General features: G+C 35.4%; 1 protein-coding gene across 1 annotated transcript; it reads left to right on the forward strand.

The window, feature by feature from the left end:
• Positions 1–9936: 9936 nt before the first annotated feature.
• LOC309869874 (olfactory receptor 6C76-like) lies at positions 9937–10875 on the forward strand (the record flags this gene model as incomplete). Its single annotated transcript, XM_082741649.1, has 1 exon — positions 9937–10875. One exon carries the CDS (start codon positions 9937–9939, stop codon positions 10873–10875), a length of 939 nt encoding a protein of 312 aa, XP_082597775.1.
• Between the last annotated feature and the right edge of the window lie 409 nt (positions 10876–11284).

Raw genomic sequence — 11284 nt, forward strand, 5'->3', positions numbered from 1 at the left:
TAAATAGTGGTGCAGATAAGGAGTGAAAAAATGCCAATTGCTGTCATATTCACTTCAGGGATGAAGTAGTAACAAGGAACAAACTACGTGTAAACATTTTGAAGACAATATGACGTCAGATAAGGAACATTGTGGGAAGAACTAAAACACATAAAACTATCTCTTCTAATACTACTTCTTAGCCATACCCAGGGTTAAATTTATTATTCTCTGGAGACTGAGTTCCATGCAGTCTTTCTGCACCCTTGAGAATGTCCTTACACTCATCATTTGAACCGCCCTAGAAAATAGCACTTTTAAGTAATATGGATAACATGGTCTAAAATGGCATTGCATCTCAAAATTGATGGAAAAATGGGAAGTAAGGAGAAAGAGCTATCAGGGAACAAGGGCCCTTTTCCAGGACTTTCTCCATTCTTTATGTTGTTCCTTCCCAATTTCTAGAAATATTGAGCAAAGACTTAATCTGTTACCTAATGAAAAAGAGTCTTTCCATACACTCATCAAAATCAGTAAGAATCCTGGAGGGTATAGTCCACAGATAAATAACATGATCTGAGCACACCATAAGCCTGGCAACATTATGTAGTCAATTCCATAACTATATAAGGGACAGTATTACGAATGTAATAGCATTTTAAAATTTTGTTCTCATTTGATAACAGTAACCAAGAAAACCTTAGGCCAAAGCAAGAAGTACTAATCCAAACTCTACATTGATATCAGTCACAGTAAGTTCCATGTATTGAATGTTAACAGTGCAGAATACATTTACAATTGTTTGATCACTGCAAATGTATTGTCTCATTTAATCCTCACAGCCACCTTATCATCATTGCTGTGTTTCAGTTAAGTAAAATCAGCCTTGCCTTTTCTATGCTCCCTGTCTCCCAATCACCTCCTTATGGTATAATGTTTCTGTAACCATATAGTATTGCAAAAGTTTTGAAAGAACAGGACCTCCAGGAAAATTAAATTCCAACAGGTGTCATGCTCATAAGTGGAAGAGCTGAATCTCAAAGTCTGCTTTCAATACACAGAAGAGAGACTCATACTTACATGTGAAAAACAGTAATTATATAATTTTTAATTAAGTAGATCTACAGATAATTTGAAAATAAACTATATGACCCATCGCAAAGTTTAATTTCACATTTGGCATTTTATTGTAAGCATAAATAGATCCAAAATTAAATAATTTGGGTATGATGGAAATACTGACTTTTAAAATTAAATTCTTGCATTACTATTTGCTTTGTTTTTATTGTTAAATGTGCCCCATCTACAGAAGTGCATATAAAGTTAATGATTGCAGTTTAAAATAACTAAAAAAAAAAAAAAATGCATACTTCCACTTCCCAGGCTAACATACCAAACAGCATATTTTAACATAGAAACTCTCAGCTTTTCTGTCCCCAAAAATATAGATCTCAAAAGACACATCACCATACTGACACTGCTTTTCTTTTCACACCACCAAAGTTAACTCTTATTTTTGTTTCTGTTCTGGGTTTTAGTCAGGCTTAGAGAATTAAAAATTACAAACAGTAAATTTCAGCTGCATGCTTTTATAAAATTTGACAAATGTATGCAGTTGTATATCTGCAAGCACAGTCGAAATTAATATTATCTCAATCTCTTCAAAATTTTCCTCATGCATTTCTGTAGTCAACCCTTACTCCTTACTCACAGCTCTTGAAGAATCCACTGGTCCATTGTACTTTGGTTTTGTTTATTTTGTATTGTCATAGAAAAGGAATCATATAGTATGTAGCTTTTGAGTTTCTCTTTATAACCTTGTGAAATGCTTTTATGATTCATCCATGTATTTTCATATATCATTTGTTTATTCCTTGTTTATGTGGATACATGGATTCACCACTTGATGGAAATTACAAAGCTGTAGTTTTCATATTTAAATATAAGTTCCATTTTGAGTTATATTTTTTGTATAATAAAAGATATATGCTGTGGTTCAGATTTTGCTTATGGATGTCAGACTTTTCCAGCACTATTTATTGAAAAATATTGTGTTGTCATTTAATCTTTTGGGCATCTATTTTAAAAGTTAATTGAGCATATACATTTGAGTCTATTTTTGGACTCTATTCTGTCTCTGGATCTATATATCTTTTATTTTGCCAATTCCATATTCTCTTAATTAATCTGCTTTATAACAAATAATTGCTTAGTAATTTTATTATATAAAAATCCATAACAAAATACAAAGATAATTTGACTATTTTAGGTTTTTTAGCTTCCCATAGAAATTTTAGATTAGACTTGTAATATCAACAACAACAACCACAAAAACTTTCACTGTAAGCTTGACTCAAAAAACTTGGAATTCCCATTCTTAGAAAATAAAGTGCTAAACAAACTGAAAATTGATAACATGGCTTTGACCTTTCAGAGAACTGAGGTCATGGGGTAAACTGCTACCTTGCAAACCAAAAAGTGGAACAAATTCAGAGTCATGGGTGAGATTTGCTTACCTGGAATACAACTGCTGGAGCCATAAAATGGTAGGAATACCTAAATGGTATTGACAAATTGTTGAGAATAAGTGTGGACTAGCATTAGAAAATTCAGAATGACCTCACACTGTCATGGAGGTTACCTGCAGACATTTTTGTGAAAAACAGAAAAACCCCTTCCTGCTGAAGGAAAAATAACCTTGTCTAGACACACCAAAATTGTTCTCCATTACAAAGGCTTATTTTTCAGTGAACTTTACTATATCATTATCCTAACTGGGCAAAGCACATTACTCACAATCCAATCCTCTCTAAACCTTAGGTCTCAACCCACAGGCAGATGTTTGGGACAATTATACTCTATAGAAACGGTTATGAAAATCACATCATAGAGACACAAGCTTAAAATGTTGAAGGCAATCATAAGATTCCCAAACACTATCCTTTTCCCACAACTACTACCACACAATATACAATGTAACAGTGGATTACAGCTGTAGAACTCTTCTCTTTCTTGGAAAGAATACTTACAGAAAGGGAGATAAAAAGCAAAGACACTAAAGGATATGAAAACATCTTCAACCTACAGCTTCAGCTGCAGTAAATATTAAACACATCCCAGCAAAATTATCTTAACAAGATTATCCTAAATCTTCATATTAATGGCCTATTTACATCAGTTTATATTTCAACAATAAAAAATTGCAATGTATAATAAAGGAAAAAAAATACCCTACCTACCATCTGATGATAAAGTAAGCTACAGAATTAGAACAAATATAACACAGATGTTAAAGATATCTAGCAAGGAGTTGAAAATAACTATGATTAATATGGTAAGGGCTCTAAAAGAAAAAGTAGAAAGCATGCAGTGACAGATGACAAAATTAAGTGTAGAAATGAAGCCTATCCCCTGGGGATAAAAATATATGTTTATTAAAAAAAAAAAAAAAAGAAAGAAAGAAAGAAAGAAAGGACAAATACCCAACTTTTGTAGCAGCATGGACGGGACTGGAAGAGATTATTATGCTGAGTGAAATAAGTCAAGCAGAGAGAGTCAATTATCATATGGTTTCACTTATTTGTGGAGCATAACAAATAGCATGGAGGACATGGGGAGTTAGAGAGGAGAAGGGAGTTGGGGGAAATTGGAAGGGGAGGTGAACCATGAGAGACTATGGACTCTGAAAAACAATCTGAGGATTTTGAAGGGGTGGGGGTTGGGAGTTTGGGGTACTAGGTGGTGGGTATTATAAAGGGCACGAATTGCATGGAGCACTGGGTGGGGTGAAAAATAATGAATACTGTTATGCTGAAAATAAAAAATAAATTAAAAAAAAAAAAATGAAGCCTATAAGAAAGAGTCAAAGGAAATACTAGGAAAAAAAATTTACAACTAAAATGAAGAAAGCCTTTGATAGGCATGTTAGTAGACTGAACAAGGTAGAGGAAAGAACCAGTGATTCCTGAAGACAGCTCATAAAAACCTACCAAACTAAATGCAAGAGAAAAAAAATTAACAAAACAGCATCCAAGAATTTGGGACAAACCCAAACTTGTAACAAAGGCATCATTGGAACACCAGAAAAAGAAGAGAGAAATGAGAAAAAAATATTTGAAGAAATAGTGGTTGCAGAACTTTCCAAAATTAATGACAGAAACTAAACCATGGACACAGGAAAATTAGATAAACTATGTGCACAAAAATTCAACTACCCATATAATATTCAAATTCAGAAAACACAAATAAAATCTTCAAATAAAACATGGGAAAAATACAGTTTACCTAGAGAAAAATGTAGAAAAAGGAGAGAAAATCCTTAAATAAAAGATGGGGAAAATATAGCTTATCTAGAGAAAAACAAGTGTGAAATTACAGCACACTTTTAATCAGAAAATATGCATGCAATAGGAGAATAAAATGAAGTATTTCAAGTGTTTAAAGAGAAAAACCACTAACCCACACACAGTTAAGTTATACTTCAAAGGTCAAGGAGAAATAAAGACTTTGTCAGACAAACAAAATGAAGGAATTCATTATCAGCAGGCCTGAACTTTAAGGAATTCTTCAAAAGTTCTTCAGGCAGAAGAAAATTATACCTATCAGAAAACTTACTCTACATACACAAAGAAAGGATGAACATGGAAGAAGAACTAATTAAAGGTCAAATACAATATTCTCACTATAAAGATAAATTAATGAAGACAGCAGGGTATTGATAATAGAATATACATAAAGATCAATGAAATGGAATAGAAATTCCACAGGTAGGGCAACACACATACAGCTGATCTTTGAAAAAGAGCAAAGGCAATTCAACAGAGAAAATATTTTCCACAGATGTAGAATTGGACATTCATATAAAAAAATCTAATCACAGACCTTTCACAAATTTAACTCAAAATGGATCAAAGACCTACCACAGAACTACAACAATAAGTAAATGGGTGGTGATCAGTGGATTCAGGATTCTCACTTTTGGAGTGGGAGTTTACAGAGACGGGGAGAAAGGTTGCATATAGTAATACTTATGTATTTATATACAAGTTATTGGGATCCTATATATTTCCTGGCTCTGTCCTCTTAGAGGGTCTAGAAGAAATGACACCATGGTATCAATGAACAAACCTAGAGCCCAGATCTTGGTTTCTAATACCATGCTGGTCCAATATGAGTAACTAAGTATTATTGCACAAGTATCTTATTAGAGGGCTCTGGTAAGAGATATATAAGATGGCCCTGAAATATCTTATAGTACCAGAAAACAAGGAAGTGATTTTTTAAAAAACATACTATGGGACCGCCTGGTGGCTCAGTGGGTTAAATCCTCTGCCTTCGGCTCAGGTAATGGTCTCAGGGTCCTGAGATCGAGCCCCACGTTGGGCTCTCCACTCAGTGGGGAACCTGCTCCCCTTCCTCTCTCTCTGCCTACTTCTCTGCCTACTTGTGATCTCTGTCAAATAAATAAATAAAAATCTTAAAAAAAAAAAAACATACTATGGTGGTTGGATATCAAATGGAAGAGTAGCTAATTAAAAGGCCTCCCAATGGCCAAAGCTAGATAAAATTAGCAACAAAATAAATTGTATTGGCTATAACTCAGAAGTATAAAATAAGGATCCATGAGTCCATACTGGATATAAATAAATAGGTATTTATCAGTAAATTAATAAATGGGGAAGAACACAAATTTCCCATGTAAAGGAGTTCCAAATAATTTATACAGATACCCTATCTTCTAGGCAGAGCATAATTCCCATTCCTTCAATGTCAGCTGTTCATAGTGACTTCCTTTCATAGAGTACAATGTGGAAAGTGCAGGACAGGAGTACAGCAAATTTGTGGAGGACCCTAACCAAAAAAAAAAAAAAAGTGACTTTATCAGGTGATCAAAGTTCCCATGAAAAATGATAAATTATTCTGATAGTAAAAAAACTCATGATATGGATGTGATGAAAATGGCAAATTTAACTCCATGGGTTTCTTTTCCAAAACACATAACCCTAATTTAATATGAGCATAACATCATATAAATCCCCATGAAGGTCTATTATACAAACTACTTGATCAGAGTTCTTCAAATACTTAAGATCGTCAAAATTCTGACAGAGCGCCCCATCCAAAGTAGCCTCTTAAAGAGACGATTAACGTACTGTAGTATTCTGGAAGAGATCCAGGAACAAAACAGAAACAGTAGGTAAAAATAAAGAAAATCTGAATAAATTAGGTTCTTTTTTTTTTTTTTTTTTGTCAGCGAGAGAGAGAGAGAGAGAGCCAGAGCGAGTACAGGCAGAGTGGCAGGCAGAGTCAGAGGGAGAAGCAGGCTCCTTGCGGAGCAAGGAGCCCAATGCGGGACTCGATCCCAGGACGCTGGGATCATGACCTGAGCCGAAGGCAGCTGCTTAACCAACTGAGCCACCCAGGCGTCCCAATTAGTTTCTTTATAGTTAATAATAATGTATCAATCCAACAACATATCAATAAATGTGTCAGTTCACTGATTGTAATGAATCTAAATATTAACATGATTATAGGAGAAATTGTGTTGAGGACATATAGGAACTCTACCTTCACATTTTTTATAGTTCTAAAACTGTTCTAACTACATAATTTACCTGTAATTGAATTATAGTGCCTCAGCAGATGTTTATCTCAGGTAAAAATAATATAAGACTAAGCACCTGGGTGGCTCAGTTGGTTAAGCAACTGCCAGGTCATGATCCCGAGTCCCATGATTGAGTACCATATCAGGCTCCCATCTCACATGGGGAGTCTGAGTCTGCTTCTCCCTCTGACCTTCTCCCCTCTCATGCTCTCTCTCACTCTCTCTCTTCCAAATAAATAAATAAAATCTGTTTTTTTTTTTAAGATTTTATTTATTTGACAGACAGAGATCATAAGTATCCAGAGAGGCAGACAGAGAGGAAGAAACAGGCTCCCTGCAGAGCAGAGAGGCTGATGCGGGTCTCAATCCCAGGACCCTGGGACCATAACCTGAGCCAAAGGCAGATGCTTTAACCCACTGAGCCACCCAGGCTCCCCAATAAATAAAATCTTTAAAAATATATATATAACATTGACAATATGAAAATTCCAAGACTGCTTTTCCCTCACTGCTATTCTCTGCACCTCTACACCTCTCTGACATTTAATGTTTTTTTGGAGGGGGAGATGAACCATGAGAGACTGTGGACTCTGAAAAACAATCTGAGAGTTTTGAAGAGGTGGGGGGTGGGTGGATGGGAAGTTGGGTGAGCCTGGTGGTGGGTATTATGGAGGGCACGTATTGCATGGAGCACTGGGCGTGGTGCATAAACAATGGATTCTGGTACACTGAAAAGAAATTTAAAAAATTTAAAAAATCATTTCCCTAGGCTATCTAATTAAAATTATTCAACTAAACGTTAGAATATACTCCTCAGGAACATCTCTCTCCAGAGACATTTTAATTGCTTTTTCTAAGAATCTCCTGTGACTATTTTGAGGGGTGGAGGGAAGATAAAACGAGTCTGTTTGTTTTGGAAACAAGAGTTGGAAAACCAACTTTTCCCACTGGAAGGGAAGAATAAGTTTTTTTTTTTTTTTTTTTTTAACAAAATTACAACTCATCTTTATTTTACCAAAGTTACTGGGAGTCAGGTAAAATGTTATATTAGTAGGTCTCCCTAGAATCTAGAGTTAGGATATTTTTCTTTTCTTTCTTTCTTTCTTTTTTTTTAATTTATTTATTTGACAGATAGAGATGACAAGCAGGCAGAGAGGCAGGCAGAGAGAGAGAGAGACAGAGAGAGAGGAGGAAGCAGGCTCCCTGCTGAGCAGAGAGCCAGATGCTGGGCTCCATCCCAGGACCCTGAGATCATGACCTGAGCTGAAGACAGAGGCTTTAATCCACTGAGCCTACCAAGCACCCCAGGATATTTTTATTTTCATAGAAATTTGGGGAAATAAGAGGTACTAAATGCTGGCTCGTGGACTGTGTAACTTAGGATAGTTCCCTTACATTTCAAGGATTTTCTCTCTCAAACATTTTTTTCATTCCTATGCAGATCACCTCATTCCTATATGTTATTTCTTGATTCTCACTCATGGCTTTAGCCTCTCCTTTTGAACAAAGAGCAGCAAAATATGCAACTTCGTCACCTCTATTTGCCTATTTCACAGTAACTAGTGCCTCGATCCACATTTTGCTCCTTCTTTTACTTATTTGAGAGTCTAACCCACATTCCAGGAAAGTTCAGTCTCTAGTTCTCCATGTTACCAGGCAGAAATTTAGAGCAGAGGTCCATTTTGCTGCTCCTCTCTCCATAACTCTGGCTTTATTCCTAAACAACAGCATAGTGCCAGAAATACTGCTACCCAATGAAAAACTTTTGCAAGACCATTTGAGTCTCAGCCTTTCAAACTAAACATGGATTGACTACATGAAACTGTGTGTAAACCTGTTTCCACTGTGTCACCAGCTGTTTCCTGGATCACCAGTTACAGATCCTCTTGAATACTTTGTTTACAGCTTCTACCAGCAAATGGGGCTGTGTCAACTTTCTATGAGGGCTTCCCCAATGTCAGGAATAAACTCTTTTCTAAAGTTATTCTCCAATATGTGTCACCTTTCTCTATGTGACCAGGATCATCCTGCCAAATTCCACCTACACACTACAGAAATAGCTTCTTGCATAATGAAATTAAAGGCAGAAAAAAATTGTGAAGTCTATAAAAAGCTCCAGAAGGAAAGACTCAAACACAGACACTCAATTAAACTAAGGCAACAGAACATTTGGATTTGAGAAGCCAAACTGTTACCACAAAAGATTATTTAACTGTAACTATATTTTTCATTTCTTACCTCATATACTTTTTTCCATTTTCTAATCAATTTGTAACTTAAATCACTTAAATGTTTCCCTTTGAATATCTTCTAAAAAGTAGTAGACTGTTATTTAATTTAAAAAGGAAAAGTTTTAATTATTGGTTTATTTAGGATTATATAAATTTCAGATTTTATAGCCTTGATTCTTTTGTTAAGTTATTAATTCTCTATTTAGACAGGATGGATATGAAACATCCTGAGTAAACTATAGAAACTATTTTAAAAAGCAAATTTCAAATGTTCTTTTTAAAGAAAATTCATTATAACATGGCCATTAGTAAAATATTTTAAATAAAAATAAAATAATATCAGGTGCCTGGGTGGCACAGTGGGTTAAAACCTCTGCCTTCAGCTCAGGTCATGATCCCAGGGTCCTGGGATGGAGCCCTGCACTGGGCTCTCTGCCCTAAGGGATACCTATTTCCTCCTCTCTCTCTGCCTGCCTCTCTGCCTACTTGTGATCTCTGTCTGTCAAATAAATAAATAAAATCTTTAAAAATAAGACAGAAAGAAAGTGTTTGAAATAAAATAATATCTTATATTTTATAGTTTTGATACACATAAGAACAAATTTTTAAAGAAAGTAAAACATTTGATAAGTATATTTTTCATATACAGATGTGTTCATGAGACCTATCAAGTAACTTACTCAATGTTAAATGGCTAATGGTCTAAAAGGAAGATACTAGGCATAAGTTTCTTTGTGCTGGCTCATATATATTTTCAAAATTCAATGCAATTTGATGGACAATTCATTGCTCCATATATGTCTTACATACTTTTTAAACCAGCAGAAGTGCAAAAGAAAATAAATAAATAAATAATCCTGGGGATGCATGGGTGGTCAGTGGGTTAAAGCCTCTGCCTTTGGTTCAGGTCATGATCCCAGGGTCCTGGGATCTAGCTCTGCATCAGGCTCTCTCTGCTCAGCAGGGAGCCTGCTTCCCTCTGTCTCTCTGCCTGCCTCTCTGCCTACTTGTGATCTCTGTCTGTCAAATAAATAATTAAAATCTTAAAAAAAAATCCTGAACTCACAAAAATCATTGTTTTTTGTTTGCATTTACAGACTTAGAAGAAGTCAGCAGTAAGAAATGAAAAATCAAACATCTGTGAAAGAGTTCATTCTTCTGGGATTAACAAATGACCCAAAACTAAATATTTTGATTTTTCTATTTCTGTTTTTCACATATATACTGAGTTTAGCTGGAAACCTGACAATTATAACCCTCACTCTGGTAGATCCTCACCTTAAAACTCCCATGTATTTCTTCCTTAGGAATTTCTCTTTTCTAGAAATCTCATTCACAACAGTTTGTATTCCTAGATTTCTGGTCAGCATTATAACGGGAGATATGACCATTTCCTATAATTCTTGCATGGCACAGGAGTTTTTATTCATATTCCTTGGCGCAACAGAATTTTTTCTTGTGACTGCTATGTCTTATGATCGGTACGTAGCTATCTGCAAGCCACTGCATTACACAACAATAATGGACAGCAGAGTCTGCAACCAGCTTGTAATTAGCTCTTGGCTAGCTGGATTTCTCATTATCTTTCCACCTGTGATCATGGGACTTCAACTGGATTTCTGCGACTCCAACATCATTGACCACTTCACTTGTGACTCTTCTATATTGTCGATCTCCTGCACAGACACAACATTCCTAGAGCTCATGGCATTCTTCCTGGCAGTATTCACACTCATGGTAACCTTAATATTAGTGGTTCTTTCCTATGTATTCATCCTTAAAACAATTCTGAGAATCCCTTCTGCTGAACAGAGGAGAAAGGCCTTTTCCACTTGTTCCTCACACATGATTGTTGTCTCTATTTCTTATGGAAGTTGCATTTTCATGTATGTCAAAATGTCAGCAAAAGAAGGAGTGGGTTTGACCAAGGGTATAGCTGTGCTCAATACCTCTGTTGCCCCAATGCTAAATCCTTTTATTTACTCCTTAAGGAACCAGCAGGTAAAGCAGTCTTTTAAGAACTTAACCAACAAATGCTTCTCAAATAAACTGTCATCATAGAGAAATTCATGACCTCAATTTTAAATAGAACCTATGTCTAACTCAATATTAACATTGCTATATTCTCCAATAACTGTGATATTCAACTTCCTTTCCTTCAACTCTTATTCTCCATTTATTTTCTATTTTGGCCTCACTTAGTTCAACTATCCTTTCCCATTTACATGCCCTAAAAATTTTCTAAGCATGAATGATTTGATGTCACATAAATGAGGATAACACTTAGCAAGAATGCCAGAATTTAGTTTTAACAATCATTGGAAGAACTTTCTCTTTGTACACCAATCAAAGCGAGGCAAAATCCTAAGCAATACTAAAAAGCTCTTTCTTCCAGTGCTTAAGCATTCAGTATTACAGTAATTTCATCTGTGGGGTAAAGTCTCCTATGTCTACTGTGCCTTTATTTGTC

Source organism: Mustela nivalis (genome assembly GCF_964662115.1).
Source record: "Mustela nivalis genome assembly, chromosome: 7".
NCBI classification, from domain to species: domain Eukaryota; kingdom Metazoa; phylum Chordata; class Mammalia; order Carnivora; family Mustelidae; genus Mustela; species Mustela nivalis.